The sequence below is a fragment of the Prinia subflava genome, chromosome 5 (genome assembly GCF_021018805.1).
Source record: "Prinia subflava isolate CZ2003 ecotype Zambia chromosome 5, Cam_Psub_1.2, whole genome shotgun sequence".
NCBI lineage: Eukaryota > Metazoa > Chordata > Aves > Passeriformes > Cisticolidae > Prinia > Prinia subflava.
The window spans coordinates 39,452,653-39,472,162 of NC_086251.1; the positions used below are offsets into that span (position 1 = coordinate 39,452,653).

At 38.6% G+C, this 19,510-nt stretch overlaps 1 protein-coding gene across 11 annotated transcripts in view; it reads left to right on the plus strand.

Moving 5' to 3' along the window:
• Positions 1-19,510, plus strand: part of MIPOL1 (mirror-image polydactyly 1) — a 186,439-nt gene that overhangs the window by 124,611 nt on the left and 42,318 nt on the right. For all 11 annotated transcript variants that reach the window (XM_063398938.1, XM_063398934.1, XM_063398930.1 and 8 more), the window contains one exon: positions 13,049-13,143. In XM_063398938.1, the coding sequence (XP_063255008.1) occupies positions 13,049-13,143 (95 nt within the window). The remainder of the gene's footprint in view (positions 1-13,048; positions 13,144-19,510) is intronic.

Consider the following 19,510-nt stretch of genomic DNA (forward strand, 5'->3'; position numbering starts at 1 on the left):
AAGATTACAATATTACTTTTTTTCCCTGTTGAAATGTAGTTGAGTCTGAGTTGCAACAGAAATTTAGGCAACTAAGCACCAAAACATACATAGGAAAAAAATGTTTTTGCCCAATGCAAAGATCTACTAGACTCTAACTGAATAGATATGCAGTAGAAGGTAATATGATTACCTCATAAAAAGATTTAGTAAATAGATTTTTAACGGAAAGGAGAAGAAATCTTTAGTATCAGAACACTTGAGTCCTGAGTGGTCAACAGATCTCATCCAACAGTATTGCATCCATCACAAGCCATGGATGGATCCATCACCTTCTGATTTGATGGGAAAGGCCCTCTATTGAATTTTCTCCTGTACTATTTCCATCAGACAAATGTTTCCTAGAAGGGCTTAAATTTATGTTGTGACAAACACTTTTATTTGCTTTTCTTGCTTTAATTTTAAGTCCTTACTCTGAGTTCTACTTGGGTAGAAAGCATTGCTCTAAGATTGTGGAAAAAGCAAGATTCAGGGAGTTGTTCTGTTCAGAATCAACTACTCAGACTCAGTATGGCTGATCTCTTTCACACAGCTAACATTGCAACGATAGAGACTGAAACTGTTCTAAACTATCTGTTGAGAATGCTTGCATCACAGGAGACCTGATGATAGCTTGTTCACAGTGCCTCAGAAATTCACGGTCACTTCAATTGCACAAGTGGCTCAAAGTCATGAAGCCTACAGCCAGCCTCAAGATCAGACATGGAGCTCCTGTCTTTTTCCCAAATATGCTAGGCATGACATAATCCAGCTGGAGAAAAGAATCAAATTGTCTTGCTGTATTGTTTGATAAAAACTTCAGATATCACATGAGGAGTACTAACAGGCTTGCCAGATTCAAAGTTGTTTTGAGAATGTCTTAGTAGTTAGGCTCTGGACATGTCAATGTGAGGCATATTCATGGATTCTTTTTATTCCCAAATTTCCTGATAAGATACTTTTATTCAATAATTGGTTGTGGGTTTTTTTTTTTTCTTAGATGTAACAATTGCTTTTGAACTCAGCACTTCAATTCTGTGTTTCTTTGTGCACAAAAATATCAGATAAATTTGAGTATGTATACCTGCTAGTCATTCTTTTTCCATAAGGTGAAGTAATAAGCATTAATTCTCAATCTCTTGCCTCCTTTTCCTTCCAAATCCTAGAAGAGTAATATGATGTAATTGAACCAGTTCATATTTATAGTCCTCTACAGATTCATGGGTTTTATGAAAGAATTTTAGTTAAATTCTGATAATGTGATTAAACAGTGCTGCCTTCTGTGGTAGTACTGTCTGTCAGGAGGTAACAGTCATTCTGTCTTTTTGCATGAAAGGTTTTCATTTGGGGAGTGTTATCACTTGACATCTGTTATAAGTTTTGAAGCGTAAATTGTTAACTCCTTTTTCCCTCGAGTTACTGCCTTACATGCTGTTTTTTTCCCCTCTTACACAGTATGAATGATTTCAACTATGTATTTTCTTATGGAAAGAAGTTTGTGAAATACTGCAGTGTCTCAGTTGGACTGTTTCTGTTGGACTGGTGTCACACTGAAATTAGAGGTGGCAAGGGCAACTAAGTTCAAACAGCAATGAAACGACATCTTCAGTGGCTGGTCAAAGCCAAGGACTTTGCTATAAGAAGGAGGCTGCAGTGGAGGTTGAGTGATGACGAAAGGTCAGATTTGTCTGAGGGAGAATTACTCCTGCATCCTTGAAATGGAGATGGGGGTGACACCTGTTTAACAGTTCAGTGCCTCACCAGCCTACTGGGAATGAAAGTCAGATTTATTGACCTTAATCAAGTTTATTAAGCCCTTATTAGTTGACAAGACCAGTTATCTGTACCTAGACTTGTAACAAAAATAGCATCGGAGCATAGACCTGCACAATGACATGCAACCAGTCATGCATTCTTTTAGACAGCTCCCTGGCATGGTTTTAACCTGCTCTCCCAGATGAATCTTTTGAACCATACTGTGTGCTAGGGCCAATGGCCCTTTGACAGTCTGGTGTTAGCAGCCCTTCCTTTTAGGAGTGAATGGAAGAGAACTTTTGACCATCGTTTAACATGAGTAAGGTTGTAGTGGTGTGTAATTTTGTGTTTTAATACCCTATGGTTTGTTCCTTTTGCCCCCTTGGGGTGATGGTTTAGACTGAGTTGTGTCCACCACTGGGGTTGTCAGTCATCCCTGATACCTACCCCTTATTCCCGAATGCTCTCTGTCAGTCTCCCCAGGTGCCAGCCCCTGCCTGGACTGCCCCTATTACATTGGTCTGTTTATATAAATCTCCACATTATCCTCCTCATTGGTTTGTGTTGTATAAATCCCACCTTGAGCCCCTCCCTGGTCTTCTCCCTATTGACCCCTTCACCCTAAACTCCTCCCTGATTCTGTCCCTTAAAACCCACTGTCGATGCCTTTGTTCCCTGTCCTTGCCCCTGTTCTGCATTCCAGTTATGTTACATTAATAAAGGATTTCTTGGACTTGCTTGCAAGGCCCACTTTGCTCATTTTTGCACTGATCCAGCGGTGTCTGCTCGGGACTCTCAGGGCCCCGGGGGTTGTGTCACTCCCCCGCCAAGTCCCTCATCACCAGGCACACAGCAACGACATAAGGTCACACCAGTAGATCTCAAGGCCAGAACGTAGTTTCTGGTCTGTTCTTTTTAGCAAAAGAGAGTTGGGTGCTGTGATTAGTTTGGGGTCTGTTAGTGGAGCCTCAAAAATGTGCCAGATGGAGAGCCCTGAGAGCACGCAGTTTCTGGCTGCTGCACAGATAAAACATGTCTGGCTGTAATACGAACTTCCTTCAGTCATTCTGCCAGTTCAGTTCCGCCCCAAACTGGATAAGACAGTTTTGGGGCTGAGGGTAAAGTTGTTTTTACTGAATAGGGTCTTTGTTACCGCAAAGCTTCTGAGACAACATGACATTACCTTTTGGATCCTGTGCTGACAATTTGCTGTTTGTGGCAGATACTGACTTGAAATCATAGGTGGCCAAAGTCATTTTTGTGGACAATGGGTTTTTCGTGGGTGCTGACATTTGAAGCTTTCCCAGAGTAAACTGCCAATAGGACTCAGACACCACCTGGAAGGTTTCTTCAGCTCGTTCCAGCTTACATCGTTGTTTCCTTCTTGATTTCCCCTAAGAAGATTGCCAGTAAAGTTTCATGTATAGTGCAATCATCTTCATGGTATGAAGTCAGGCCTCGCAGAGTTGAGAGAAACGTGCCTATTAAAAAAGTAAATCAGAGACAATTTTTATCCTTTGTTTTAAGCTTATATTTGGTAACCTGGTGTGTCTTAAAGGGGTATATCTGTTTTCCAGTCCAGTAACCTATGGAGCCATGAAGGGGTACATGGTTACACCATGCCCAAAACAGTATCCTTTATTTTACCTTCATGTAATCAAGATTCTCTGTATTGCTGATGTTTTTCCATTGTTTATTTGAATTTGCATTTTCCAAAGTGATTATTAGATGAGAAACAAAGTATGGGATGTCATCAAGGCCAAACCTGAATTACGGAACATGAAGTAATGTTTTCTTTCCACAAATCCACAGCTGTAAATGGTGTTTAATCTGAGAAGTAAAGAAATTAACTTACGTGTTATTTTCATTTGGATTGTAAAGCCATGGCTACCATGCAGGAATGGCTGTCATGAATGGGTTTTTCTTTCTCTATTAAAACAAAATATTCTGAATTGTTTTCTATTTCATGTTCTTTTCACAGTCTACATTGTGAATAGTAGTGAGTCAAGTATCTACCTACCTGTATTAAAGCACTTCCAGCTTGTGTTCTTAATAAAATCCCTCCTACTAGCAGATGGTCTCTTTTGCAGCTATGTGCAAAGTCCAGTCCAGCTATGAATGTGTATTTTGGAGCTATCATCCTCAGAAGTTTTCAGGGGCCTTTTTGTTGTCCACTATGGCTATATCTTACCTAAAATAAGACCTGCAGTATCATTACGTGGTTATCCATATGCACAGTAGGCATGATGTTATCTCTGGGGTTTTGCTACGTATAGAAACAAATGGAAACCATAAATGAAATCTTGACCCTGTGAAGTCAATTGCAGTTTTGTGCCAACCCCACGAGGGCAGAATTCCAAATGAATCGTCCTTACTCTCTAAATCATTCTTTAAAATTAAATAGTTCCATATATTAGTCTCACACTCTTATCACAGGCCTTGGATTGCCCTTTGAATAGGTGTTTTTTTTTTCTGCAATTTTTAGTATGTCAGTATACTGCTTGGAAGAATTATAGCATATTACAGAATAATACTGCAGATGATAAAACTTTGTCTCATCATATCTAAGGTTAGAGCAAATTCTTAATTCTCACTGAAACATGAGAATTTCATACTTTCTTGCATAATGTGATAATTGATGAATTGTAGAATCATAGATTGGATAGGACCTTAAAGGTCATCTAATTCTAATCCATCTGCTTTGAGCAGAGACACCTTTCACTAGACCAGGATGTTCAGAGCATCCCACCTGGCCTTGAATACTTTCAGGGATGGGCCCACTTCCCTGGGCAAATCTGCCTTTAATATGTGCTTGTAAAACAGCAAACTGCTTGTTAAATACTGCTGGTACAGTGAGCTTCTTCCCAACGTGGTGTGACCACATAGTACAAGAATAAGGCATCACATCTCAGGCATAATTATATTGTTTGCTTTTATTGTAGTAAAATTAACCATATATATACTTAGTCTTGGCAAAATTGTATTGTATTCTTTCATTTTCTTTCTCAGAACAGTAAAAAGCTATTTGGTGATTTTTTTTCTAATTGCACAAGCTGTGTAGTATTTGTTGTGACCTGTTGCTGTCATCCCAGTCACAACAGGATCTCTTAGAAATGAATAACCATGCAAGCATTGTTCATCTGGTATGGTAATGGATTCTCACTGGGGAATTTGTTGTGATGGAGAACAGAATGTCACATACTGACATCTTTTACAAGTCTTCTGAAAAATTCCTTAAAAATATTAAATTAGGGATAGCATAAAGGCTGACTTGAGGAAGGTGACATAAAACAGACGTGAAGCACAACATTTCTTGAAAATGACATTTCCATTTTGGACTAAAAAGAAGATTATAGGATTAAAATTTTTAATTCCAATGAGAAAAAACATAGATATATTCTTTGTAAGGTAAATGAAAATTATACAGGTTAAAAAGCCACTGTTGATGCTGTCATATCATGTATGTGAAAGGCCTTATTTCAGCTCCCTGATCCAAGTTTGGCACCTTTAAACATTTTGATGGCCAGATTCTGGAGTTCATCTTCTTTTCCATGATGTATGTATGCCTCTTTGTATCTGCTTTTCACATGCTTAGCCATTTGACAAAAAAATATTTTTGTCAGTCCTGGAGAGGGAAGACAGACAATGGTAGTCACCAGAAATATGGGTAATTCACATGACCATGGAGAGGGAGGCATTCTCTCTGGGAGGAATCCACCAGGCTGCCCAGAGTGGGTTAATGCAAGAAGCTGGGACTCAGCATTAGGTTTCTGCATTCAAAACAAATAACCTAATCACATGGCTGGGGAGGAGTTCTCTCTTCTGTTAAAAAACCTATCTGACATTCCTCAGAAATACTTCCATCTAAACCAGTGTATCTTCACAATGCAGTGAGATAATACTTTTTATTAAAAAAAAAAAAAGTTTCATTACAGGTATTTATTTGGACCAACAGTAGTATTAGATTTTAGAGAGAAATATTATGATTAATTGTTTCATCCTGCTGCAAACTCATAAAGGTCATGTTTGCTGTCGAGATACCTTTCCTTTGTGCCCAAAGGGTATGTCAACCCGGGTGTGGTTGTGGCAGAGGGTTGGTGAGAGCTGCAGCTTAAAGGCTGTTGGAGTTCCCACAATTTCCAGCCTTACCCTGAAATTCACACACACGAATAACCCTCAGCTGGTTCTTCATTGTATTTTTTCTAGCTCTACTGATCCTCCACAGTAGTGCAAATCCATCAGGGATCAGTAATACAGTTACTCCAAGTTAAGATGGGCTTAGAAAAACTATTTCTGTTAGAAAATTGTGTGTTGAGAAACAACTTTACATGAATTTCTAATAATTTCAGTTACTATTCCAAACTTTTCCAGCTCAGTTTGTCTCCCAGAAGTTTTATTTGGTGAATAATAAAACCTACATTTCAAACTTCAAAAATAAAGCATTTAATTTTTACATGTTAAATTTGGGCCTACTATTGTTAATTATATATTTCATGATGTTTCAATGTTTTTTAACTACTGTAGTAAGTTCTAATTTTACCTTTTAATTTTTAAAATCATCAAGGCCGGCTGATACTTAAATGCAAGTTGAAACATTTTATCTAATTTTCTAGGTCAATGTGTCCCCTTTCCTCTTGTAATGAAACAATTTGACACTTCAGCGCTGTGATTATAAAAAAAAAAAAGGGGATTGCTTAGTTTGTTATTGGAGTGCTAGCCATTTTCAGTCCTCTCTTGGTAGCTGGCATCTTTTTCTTGACCCTGAAAACCTCTGATCCCCTAATTAATGAGACAAGTGCTTATATTCTTCTCTAGATCAAAGCGCCACCTAATTCTATTGTTGGTGAAACAGTTTGATATGTTGACACTTTGATATAGAAAATAAGATGAGCTGTTGTAATCTGCACTAAGTAGCAGCTGCTAACGTAAAAATAACAGAAGGGTTAGAAGTTGGATCTCATATGTGTCACAACATGACCTGCTCTATCAGGCAGTATGTATTTCTCTTACTGACATGATTGTAAAATGTAAAAGCATTAAAAATAGTGTAAGATTAAAATATTTCTTCAGTTATTTAATTTTTTTTCCAGAGTTGGATGGTTTTTTGCACATTCATTCTAACTGAGAATGAAAGAAACCTTTATTTGCCTTCCCAATTTCCTGGTGCCCTGAGAAGCCACCTGAGCTCTTCCTATCCAGCTAGCCTGCTAATATCAGCAGAAACATACCTCTTCCTACAAGCAATGGGAGCAATTCTCTGTTGTCTGTTTGAGGCTAGATTCCATTTCAGACTCCAGATAATGCAGGACCCAGAACAGAAAGACATCTTACTGCCATTTTTCCCCTTTGGAGCTCTACCAAATGTAAATGACTGAGACCACAAATTGTAGAAATTAACTTGGAGTCTCCTCAGATTTCTCACCCAACCTTCTTCTAATCCTCAGGAATATCCTGTGTCAGTAGAAAGTGAGATATTGGTGCTGACTATTACTGAGTGAAGTGCAGTCAAACCGAGGGAAATTGCACTGGGTAGAAAGGGTGTCCCTTCTAATTGAGTCAGTTATCATTTCCATACAAATAAAGTACAAATAAGTTGTCCACGAGAAGGGTACTTATTAAGCAAGGAAGTTAGATCTTAGAATCTAACAGGAGATATAGAGACAAATGAAAATTGCCTGAGGTTAAGCTAAATTTGCCGTTGGAAAGGAAATTGAAACAAACAATAGTGTAACTACTGAAATGTGAACAAGGAAAGAGAAAACATGCCACTGGTCTGAGAATGACATGGAGATCAGGGGTAGTTCTGGATTAGGTCTGAAACCGTGATTTTAATTTTTGTTTCTCTCAGCATTGGGGAATGAAGATGTCAGCTGTGAGGACAAGGGTTAAGAAAAGTGAATGTATGCAAATAGAGTATGTGATACCTGTTCAATAGATTATTGTGCTTGCATTGGTTAATGGATGGTTTCCATCCCCAGTTCTGAAAAAGCTGGCACCTGAAATTCCAGGAATGATAGTAAAGTCCTTTAATAAGTCTTATGAGGCCGTGTGCAGTGTAATATGACAGGGAATTAGCAGATACAGCATCTATATTTTGAAGGGTAAAAAATGCAATTTTGACAACTGTAGACCAGTTAGTCTTTATTGTGAGGCTTCAGAGTAAATTTGGATGGAAAATGCTTTTAAAGCATGGATCCATCAAGAGTGAATTGAAGTACAGTTTTCACACAAGAATGATCATGCAAGAATTCTTTTTTGATATGGTAACTGGTTATTTAGACAAGGAAACTTTTTTAATATAACCTGACACATAAGCGTATAGGTTGTGCCACATGGAAAATTATTAATTACAGTGGGGAATGTGTATATTGTTATTTTACAAGCAGGCACAAGCTTAAAGTGGGAAATGCTGCTTGCTGTTAACTGGGTTTACGCAGCGTCTCTTCTTTGGAAGAATGGGCACGTTTAGCTCATGTCTGTCTGCAAAATGTCATGTACCCATGAAGGAGATGAGGGATTAGTCAAAGGCAATAAGGAACTAGTTAGCAGGAAGGCAGCAGCAAACAGCTTTGAAGGAAGAAATGTTAAGGTCCAGGGATTTCACTAGTGGAATTTCTCTCCAATTTCTTACCAATTGGTGCTGAACCAGTTTTCTTTATTGCTGTCATTGAGAACCCTTAGCATGAAGAGCAGCAGTGTACCAACAAAATTGCTTGATGATACAGAGCTGGGAGTTGTTTTTAATAAGATATTATTAATACAAAGTAGGTTCAAGCTGTCTTGCAGAAAGATTGGGATAGCCTCAAGTGCTGGAAAAACAAAAGCAGTGGGTGGAATTTTGGTGCCAAGTGTAAAGTATTATCTTTTCAGGATGAATAAGAGTTTCCACTGTCAACTAGGTAATACTAGCATGCGGGATAACAGGCTGGAGGGTGACTGTGAGCAAAAGGAGAGCAAGAATGTGTTAGGTAAGAGGTTTCCAATGGCATTAGTACAGAGTACTAAGGAGAGATGTGTTTAAATTGATCAGGGTAATGGAGAGCCTGCTCAGTGAGAGGTAACAGAAAAAGTTGTTTGTTTATCCTATCTCAGAAAGAAAAAATAAAAGCTTATAATAAATATATATATATATATATATATATATATTTAGGAATATATATGTTGTCTTTAAATGCTTGAGAAAATAAATCAATTAAAAATAAAGCTATGAAATTTTATTAGCTTTTTCCCATCTGTTGGATATTGAAAAGTCTACAAAAGCCGTGTCTCACACAAAGGTGAGGTTCCAAAGAGAACCTGACTGCATGGGATGCAGTGTGTTTTTACCTCTTTCAGTTTAGATTAGAGTTGAGGGTGCTCATGTTTGCCCTAGAGGAATTATTAAAAGATAAAAACTAGTTTTACCCTCTGTTTTTCTTTGCTTAAATCTTGTATTTTTCCAGACTTTGTGATAAGAAAACACATAACATTGTTCCTTTAAATGTTTTGAAGCAAAAGCAACAGCAAAAAAGATCAGTAATGAGATTTTCTTTAGCTGAGATCAGCTATTTTAAGTTTGATAGGCAGCAATTAGATTTTATATTTAATTGGAAAATTTAAATTTTCACCAAATAACTGCTAAAATGCAAAATGGGGAATTAAAGAAACAATAATTATCCTTTGCAGGAAGGTGGAAGGGGGACAGAGAATGGGAAAGGATCTATCCACATGAAACCAAATATGAAAATGTAGGAACTTCTGGACAAAACAAAATCTTCAGAAATATTTTTCACAGTATCCAAGTGCTCAGAATACTTTTTCAGGGTTAAACACTTTTGCTGAGAATGACACCTTTACCAAAAGGGGACCAAGCTCATCTCTAAAGTGACCTTTTTAGGGGAAACCACCACCAGAGGAACCTGAGTTGTAATTCTTCTTTCTTCCTCTTTACCCTACCTTCCAAAACAATTTAATCAAAACAAATCAATTTCTGTGAAAATTGTGATTTCCACAGCCTGACATTTTCCAGAGGAACAATATTTTGTTAAAAAGTTCCCAAGCAGCTATTGTTATTACTAGAGGTGAGCTCATGCAGGATTTTTGCCATATGCACTGTGGATGGCTTTCAATATACATTTAGGAGTCTTCCAAATTCTTTATAGTAGAGCAGATGCCATTATTTTCGTTAACAATTTAACTTTGTGATGGCACTGCTCTGCTTTCCTCCCTCTAGTGAGGGAAGACATCTCTGCCTTGGGAGAATATTTGACTCATTTATTTGTGTTTACCACCCTTCAGGCCTTTGAACAATGGGTCATTTTGTAGCATGGCTGCATGCTGTGCACAGGGACTCTGTGCTTGGATTTTTGTTGGTCTCATGAAGCTTCCTAGTATCAACTCTACTAGAAGTTACTGAGGAGGCTAACAAGTGTCTATTTTTCTTCTCTTCACTTTTTGTAGCTCTTGGATTTGTTGGGTTTTTTAAAATCCAAAGAAACTGATTCTGCTGTTATTTTTATTGGTACAAACCCAGATGCAAACCTAGTGAATTCAGTGCCATTTTTTCTGCTGAAAAACTGACATAAATAATAGTCTTAAGACTCTAGTCCTCTGACTCTTGTCCTGAAAGGCAAGTGGAACATTAGGTGTGTTTTTTATGATAGTTCTCCAAAGAGACTAGCCGTTAATCTCTCTGAGTAGGTGTGTCAGCTGCAAACATTTCCTTCCAGTCTACCATTTCAATCACACTTCACAGTACACTGAAAATTGGCAAGGATGTTAATTACTGGCCTCTAGAACAAACCACCTACTTTGATTCAAGCGTGTTTTCCAATTTTTAAGAATGTTGTTTCACCTACAGAACAGTATAATTACAGAAAATAGCTTGGTTTGGCTAACATCTTGTGTTCTGTGAGTTCTGCTTGCAAGGCAGCAAGCTACATCAGGCAAGAGGCTCACCTGCAGAGGATTTTAACCTCTTGCTGACAGGAATTCGGGCTTGCCAGCATCCAGTACATTGTTTTCAGTATCAGAAGCTCAAAACCACTGTCACTCACATGTTAAACATTAACGCTTTCTGCTTTTAAAGTTGGAGGAACACCCCCCATATAGTAAGAAAGTTTTTATTCACCAGGGAATTTCCTGTTAGGATTTTATGGATGTCTCTAACAGTAGCAATTACAGCTGTGGGTCCTGTACCTGGGCAGTGTAAAATCCTGGGTGCAACATGACCCACCAAGCAGCATGGTTCAGAGGCTGCTTGTGTAGCTGCATTCGTGCAGTGCAGTGTTCAATAAAGTTTGCCAGGAATCAGCCAAGTATCCAGGACATGATTAATCAACCAGCAGAATGAATTGCCCATAGATGACTGGGGGTTGACAATAAACAGTAAAACACCTGCCTTGAAGACTTACAGTGTTAAGAGACAAACAGGAAACAGAAGCAAGTGGGAGCCCTGTTTTAGGAGAGAAATTTTCAGGCATAAAGGCAGAGCTGTTCATGATTATACTGTGAGTTTGGCAGACTTAGAGGCTGAACTATGTGCATTTCCCTTCATGGGTTTGTAGCTCATATAACAGGTCTTTAATTTAGCAAGAAACTTTTCCGCAACACTGTCCTGAAGAGTTGGCAGAATCCACAGTTGGCATTTCTCACACATGTGCCTCTTGGTTAAGGGCCCTACAATTTGTACAATTAATAACTTACACCATGAATTAAAAACATTGGAAAACAGCCCAATGCTCAGGTTCATGTGTCAAGGAATTGCTGTGGAAGCTGATCTTATTTGTTGTTACAACACTAAATCATCCACTGATTTAAAAATTATTTATATGGTACCTTGGCCCTCAAGGCAGTTCTGTAGTGGTATTGAAACTGGACTTTTAAAATTAATGGTGATTAAGCCAAAGACCCATATTAAATATGCATGAATACTTATTTCTTCCTGCTTCCTCTTTAACAGTAAGGCCTGCTGGGGCTGGCTACCTTCCTGACTTACTAGCCACATGCTGCAATTTCCATTATAGCCATGAGTCACATTCTTTTCAGTGTGAATCAAGGATGGGAGGGGAACTATCTGGTGGGGTTCACAGATGGGAGATGACAGTGATTGCTCAAGGATTCCCTCACCCCTCTATAAACCAGATCCTGGGTGAGAATGCACCCAGATCCCAGCTTGTGCTGTTGGTGCCAATCTGTGCAGTCCCTGCTGGCTCATTGCCTGCCGCTGCTCAGGGTCCTGGTTATCCAGCAGCTCTTCTGCTGCTAACATCAGCCAGGGGCTGCCACCATGGGAACTGCCCTGAACAGCCAGGGAGCCATGTGCAGGCCAGTCATGTGTCACTAGTTCATGGCCAAGGGCCTTGCTTCATTTTCTATATGCCGGGCAACAGTTTTACAGTATAGCAACACATATATAGCATATGAAATATGTTTGCTGATAACTGCTTGGCTGAACTGAAGAGTTCTAACCCTAGGTATTCTAAAAACTTACTATATGCATGGGAGAAGCCATTCAAAATATAATTCTTCTATGGAAAAAAACCTAGAAACAATTTCAATGCTTGAAAAAGAAAGAATATTTCAAAATAATTAAATTGGCTGAGATAGTGCTCGGGTTTTTTCCTGGTAGATGATACGGTGCTCTGTTTTAGATTCAGTATGCAAATAATGTTGATGACTGACATTTTAGATGTTGCTAAGTGGTGCTTGCCCCAAGTCAAGGACTTTCACTGTTGCCTGCACTGCCAGTGAGAAGGTACACAAAAACCTGGGAGGGAGCATAGTCAGGACAGCTGACCAAAGTGGCCAAAGGGGCATTCTGAGTGTTAGAAATCACACCCAGTATATAAAACAGGGGGAGTTACCAGGAAAGGCTCAGGGACAGGCTTGGCATTAGTCAGCAGGTGGTGAACAGTTGTATCGTGCATCACGTGTCTGTCTTGGGATTTATCTCCCTCTGTCCCGCGCCTTTTTATTACAATTACTCGTATTAGTATCACTATTATCATTTCCTTTTTTCAATTATTTAACTGTTCTTATCGCAATCAACAAGTTTGATTTTTCTTTTCTTTCCTGATTCTGCTCACCATGCCATCAGTGGGAGGAAGGGGAAGTGACTAAGCAGCTGCATGGTACTTAGTTCCTAGCTGGGGTTAAGGCACAACACTTATGCTACATAACAGTATGGCTCTATGTGTGCAGTTTTAGTGGTTGAAATGATTGCACAGATTGATATGTTTTCAAAAAGTATGGATATTCTGAATAAATTGGTTATGGGTTGTTTATCATTTCACAGGCAGAATTGATGGCTTTGCAACAAGGAAAAGAAGCTGCTCTTCAACAGTGCAGAAAACTAGAAGAAGAAATCCAAACATTGCGTGTTTATTACAGGTAAAATGATTGATTCTAATATGAATGAGTGACTCATAGGGGAAATTTTCTGTATGATGTCTGACTGAGGAAATGGCCTTATCAAATAGGTATTTGTTGGGAAAATGTGAATACATCAATGAATCAAAACCTGCATTTCTGCATTACTGCTCACCAACTATCTCTTTGAAATAGGATTCTCTCATAGCCTGAATTTTCTATTCGTTTCTTCTAAGGGAAGTGAAAAGTTGGTGATGGTTGATTTTCACACACTAAAAAGCTGTGCTATGGCAATGTGATCCCTTAAAAACACATGGACAAAAGAACTAGATTACATAAATGCTTGTTTCTTCCCTGATTGTATGCACATACATAATTTAGTCAATATAGATTTTAAAATAATAAAATTTGTAATTCTAAAAGACTGTTTTCTTCTTCAACCCCAATATATGTGCCTTTTAATTCCTCATGTTCTGTAGCAGTATGTAGAATGAGAGAAATACCCATTCTCATTAATTTAGGTGGGCTGTGCTGAACATTTGCATGGATCAGTGGGTTTTAGTCCCTAGGGAAAACCTCTGTGTGGTCCAGTGAAGGAGTTAGGTTGTTTTATGGAGTGATGTTGGGTTACAGCTCTCATTTCATCCTGACCTCCTGTGTGAGAGGGGATACAGAGCTGCCAGCAGGTTAAAGGCAGGAGAATTGGCATCAACACAGCAGAAAATTGTGAATCTGAAGGCTGAATGTCTGTGATGAGGGATGTGGGTTACAGAGGTAAATAATAAATATAGTGTGAATACTATACTCATTGGAAATAAAGAGGACTAGTTATTTATGTCTAGAAAGCATTTGCAATGGCAGAACTGTATATGTTTTCAGTGTTTCAGCATTCAAAAGTGAAAAATACTCAGGTTTCTAGAGGTTTTTCAAGTTTCCCCTTCTCATTAAGTTTATTAAAACCTTGGAGGGAAGTTTCAAAAACAACTTTTGTTCCTAAATCTCATAGGCATTTATTTAAAGCCTGTTAATAGTGAATAGAAACCCCAAGCAATTTGTGATTATTGCATTTAATGAATTTGGTCAGCATTTAGTGTGTGCACAAATTATGGTATGATTTACCAAGCTAGAAAGAATTTATTATGGTGCCCTTATTACTCTTTTAAATGGTTAGGGGTTTTTTAATAATTTAAAAACTGAAATGCAATTTTTTAAATTGATATTTCAGAAATTAAAAATTTGCTTGTGTTGGTCTATGGACATTGTAGGAAGCTTTTCACTGATTTTTAAGTTGTATTTTTGGCACAGCCTGTCAAGTTTGCACTAACATACAATGTTTAACAAGAATAGTAGGCAGCAACAGCCATTTACTTGTGTAAATGCCTTAAATCCCAGAAATATTAACAATAATTACTTGCAGGAATTAGCATTAGAATGTATAATGTTATTACTTATGTCTCTTAATTTGAACAGTCAAATTTTCACTGTAAGTTGGCTGATGGCATTTGCAAAATCTATCCATAAGGTGTGGAAATGCTCACCTGATTATCCCCTGGGGCAAGAACTATTTTATCACTACTGATTTATACAGGTTATAATATCTAAAGTAGAAGATTTTGTCTCCTACCTACCTCACTATTCTAGAGGCTAATGTGTTCCAAAGTGGACCCACAGAGTGACTGATTGAGGTGGGCAGGGACCTCTGGAGGTCATTTTGTCCAGCCTCTGCTCAAGCAGGGCCACTGAGACCTGGTTGCCCAGGACCACATCCAGAGGGGTTTTGAATGTCTTTAAGTACAGACATTCCACAACCTCTCTGTATGGAAACACTGTCTTAAGCATCTAAAGACATGACTTGAAAAGCTAGAGGCCATTGGAGCTGAACCTACAAGGGTTGTAAAAGGCAACAAGGACTCCTGTAAGTGCATAAGCAGCAATTTGATGTCTCAGGCTGATCTTTTGACTTGATTAGAAATTAATTGCACTATTATGAGAAATTCTTAAGAACTTCTTAACATTTTGGTTACAGTTTCCTTTAAGTTACATGAACATCTGCAGCCCTTGTCATCCAACAGTGTGACAGTACTTTAAACACATGCCAAATGAGGCAGAAAAGAATTTATGTCACTTGTGCGTAAAGCTTTGGGGACTGTACCAGGTCTAGGGTGAGATGGGCACAGTACTTATGAATGACAAGGTGGACAGTGCATTTCCCAGGCCATCCCAAATGAATGAAAATTTGCACTGTTTTGTATGTGGAAGGGATGCATGTATAAATGTTCTTCTGGGTCTTTTTTATTTCCTCATAGTACTTGCCATGCTGTGGTAGTCTAGAACCAGCATTCCCTGGAGTTACTTCTCTTTTTTTGGATTTCAGAATTCCCCAGTGAGCAAAATACAGGCTTCCACACATGCTCCAATTTTTATCTGAACTGTAAAGCTGCAATGTGACAGTGCCAGATGCACATTCCCTTCACCTACTGTTCTCTCATGTCTTCACCAGATTCTTACACTTTCTGTCTTAAGCCCTAGCATGACAGGGGCTTAAGAATTTTGGCTCATTTGGTGACTTCCCCTTTTGCTCCTAGGCCTTCCCTGGCCTTACAAAAAACATTTCTCCTACTTTATTCTTTTTCTCCTTTTCTTAACTGAGATTTCTCTGAGTCATGGTTTAGGAATGGCACTCCCCAACTTAGTGCTCTCGCTGAGACTCTCCAAACCACATTCCCCCCTTCTCCCTCCTGCTTCCCCTGCAGGATGGAAAAGAGAATTGGGGGCACAAAAGGTAAAGATCAGGAGCTGAGATAAGAATAATTTATTGGAAACAGCAATGAGACAAGAAAATGGACAGTAACAACTACAATATTAATAACCAAAGTATACAAAAGAGAGAGTGATTCACATGCACAATTCTCACCCCAACCCAACCACAGCTACACTCTCCCAATGGGGAAGAGCCCCTTCTCCCCAGAGGAGACTCCCTTCTCCCCATCACTGGAAAATGTCGTGAGGTGATAATAGCATATCCTCTGGGTTGTAGCCATGCCCCCTCCTGGCTACTGCAAAAACGAACCCTGTCCTGGCCAGAACCAGGACGCTACATCATGGTTCAACTTAGAAGAAGCAAATTTATGAAAACAAAAATGGAAACAAAAACAAAACAAAACAAAAAAAACCAACAATAGCAAAGGAAACCAAAAAAAATTGAGGCTTGTGTTAAAGCATACAAGTGATACCTACATCACTTGTACTTGTGCCTTAGCACACAATAACATTTTAAGGATTTGGACACAAAAGTAATGACTGTGTGCATATATTAATTATTTTGGATGCATACTTGTGTAAACAATGACATTAAAATGTGCGTTTTTGTACCAATCTGACTTTCACTAACAGTATAATCCAGGAAAAGCAAAGTATCATTTTATCATACAGAATCAGGGGAAAGATACTTAGGTCCAGAATATCTATATGTGTGAAGTACACACAGGCATGCCTAAAGGAGAGAAACAAGTGGAGACCATCAGGGAAAACAAAAAAATGCCTTTTTATTTTCTCCAGAGGAAAGATTCTTGGTATCTAGAATACTGCATCCAGTCTGGGGTCCCCAGTAAAAGTAAGACATCTATAAATTGGAGCAAGTTTGACAGAGGGCAATCGGTACGGTCAGGAAGCCATAGCATTTGCAATGTAAAGAGAGACCAAGGGTACTGCTCTTGTACAGCCTGGGAAAGAAAAAATATTCCTTTCTTTGTTGGCTCCAGGGAGACCTAATGGCAGCCTGACAAAGTCTGTGCAGAGGTTGTCAAGAAGGGTGGCCTCTTCACAGTGCTCCATGACAACAGGGTGAGAAACAACTGACTTGAATTAAAGCAGAGAGTTTTAGACAGGTTGCAAGGGAAAAGTTTTTCACCGCTGGGGCTGACCATCATTGGAGCAGGTTGCCAGAGAGGTTTTACCATCTCCATCCTTGGAGATTTCCAGTGTCTAATGTGATAAACTCATGAGCAACGTGGTGTGATCTCATAGCGATGCCACTTTGAGAAGAAGTTGGCTTGGGCTGGTGACTGCCAGTGGTCACTTCCAACCTCATTATTTTACAAGTCTCTGTTCTGATAGTTTCTACTGTTTGAAGAGGTTCATTTTTTTCCCTCCAGCTGTGAAAGAAGTCTGTGTTGTAAACCACACTTCTTTTCAGGTGAAGTGAAAACCCAATCCTAACTGAAACTGGAGCTTCATGGAAAGCTGGAATGGCCTAAACCAAAACTAAAATAAGCTTTTGCAGATATAATGAGGAAACATTTATTTCCCTCTGAATTTCGACTTTCTGAAAAGAAAGACTATCCCAGAACAATTTCAGTCTTCTTTAGAAGGGACAAAAAAGTGAAATGGAATTAAAAAGGAGGAAGAATCTAATTTAGGTACATAAGGAACAAGAAGCTGGCTGCAAATAGTTTCCCAAGTCTGTGCTTCTGTTTCTTCTTCTTGTATTGTCTCTGTGTCAAGTTTCAAAAAGAAAATTGGGTTTTCTGGATGCTAACTCAAAAATGCATACCAGAAATTAAAATTTGCATAATAGTTGGGAATAGCATAGAGTTTCTAGCTTACTTATATAATTGTTTCAACATAGTCCTCTTCAAGCTAGAGATTAATGCAAATCATAAGATCCTCAGTGACCAAAGAAGGTCACTTTTTATATATCCAAATAACCAGTTTTGAAGTACCTGGCAGTGTTATTCCCACTACCTCTTTCTCACATACCTCTGTTGTTTGAATATCATCACAAGTTTTTTATTTGCATATTTTTCAGTTATGTGATCTGTCCAATTTTGTAATTAGATTCCTTCTTCCCCTAGATTTATATGCTGAGTGTGATACCATATGGTATGGGATATGCCTTTGGTCAGTTGGAGTCAGCTGTTCCAGCTGTGTCTCTATCCAACTTCTTGGGCACCCGCTCCCTGCTCACTGCTGGAGTGGTTTTAAAAAGGAAAAACGGGCTTGACTCTGTGTGAGCACCACTCAGGAATAAGTGAAACATCCATGTGTTAGCACCACTTTTTTTCAACACAAATCCAAAATGTAGTCCCATACCAGCTACTATGAAGAAAATTAACTGTATCCCAATCAAAAACAGTATAATGTTGCAAAATAATTGGAATCTGTAAGTTCCAGTGTGTGTGAGAGAAAAAAAGCTTATTTTACAGTTATATGATGGTTCTCAACAATGAAATAGAAGAATAACTTCAGTAAGGCTCCTTGTACTAATAAGTACAATTACGTGAATTAAGTATTTTTAGATTCAAACTTTCAGTTAATATGGGTAGCTTCTCTGCATGAAATGCCAACAGTTTTCTTGCTTCCTAACCGTTTGTAGCACTTTGTAAGTTAAAAACTATTGAAGAGATTTAACAGAATTTAAATCTACAAGTTTCAATGCTTATAAGTCTTCAATTTAAATACTTGTAATTCATTTTTAAGTGGCACAAGCAAATGGTCTAAATAGCAGTTGGTTTTATGGAGGTCCATTTATTTTTCCCCCAAAGTATCTTGTAAAATGACATGGAAGTTCATTTTTTTAAAGACTGAGATCGATAGATGTAAAAGTAGGAAATCAAGAAGCTCTTTTGTTATTTCTCTAAATGGAGAACGAATAGACACAGGGACAAACTCAATTTTTATTTTAGTTACAGAACTGAATCAGCCTGTAACAGTAGAAAAAGATATTTTGTAAGCCATTCCTTCTAGTCCTGGATAAAAAGACCTTTTTATTCAAGCTTTGAATACTGTTGTGTGTGTTTAATTTACTTCCATTCTGTAGTTTCATGACTGATGTTATGGAATATAATACTCAGGTGGTGCCATTCCAACCATGCTCTATGGACTCTGTGTATAGTTATAGAATGGTGTAGTTGCAGTAGTAGGTGCAGTGGCAAGTCAGAATACAATAAATAGCCTAAATAGCCAGATTCCTGTTCTCTGACTGACCCCTACTCAAACATTTCAGCCTGCTTGTTCTGCCATCTCTGTCTTCAGAGTTTTCTCAGCCTAGATTTCCCTCAGGGGAACACAATACGTAGCAGAAGACTGGGCTGCTGTAACATCCAGTAACCCAAATGAACTGGAACCCATTTACAGTGGGATTAGTGAAGCTGCAACCACTAATGCAGAGTGGTGATCTCAGTCCTTCCTCTAAAGCAATAGCAGACTACCTTGAGCACCTGTCCCAGCAGTTTGCCTGAGAGAACTGCTCTTTTCATACCTGTTTTTTTTTATCTCACTTTTTCAGTTATGGCCGTTGACTCATTTTCCTGCTCTTTTCATCCTGTGTGCTTGCTTCTGTTCTGGCAGTTGTTGTCATTGTTTCAGTACTAGCTGCTTTAGACATAAC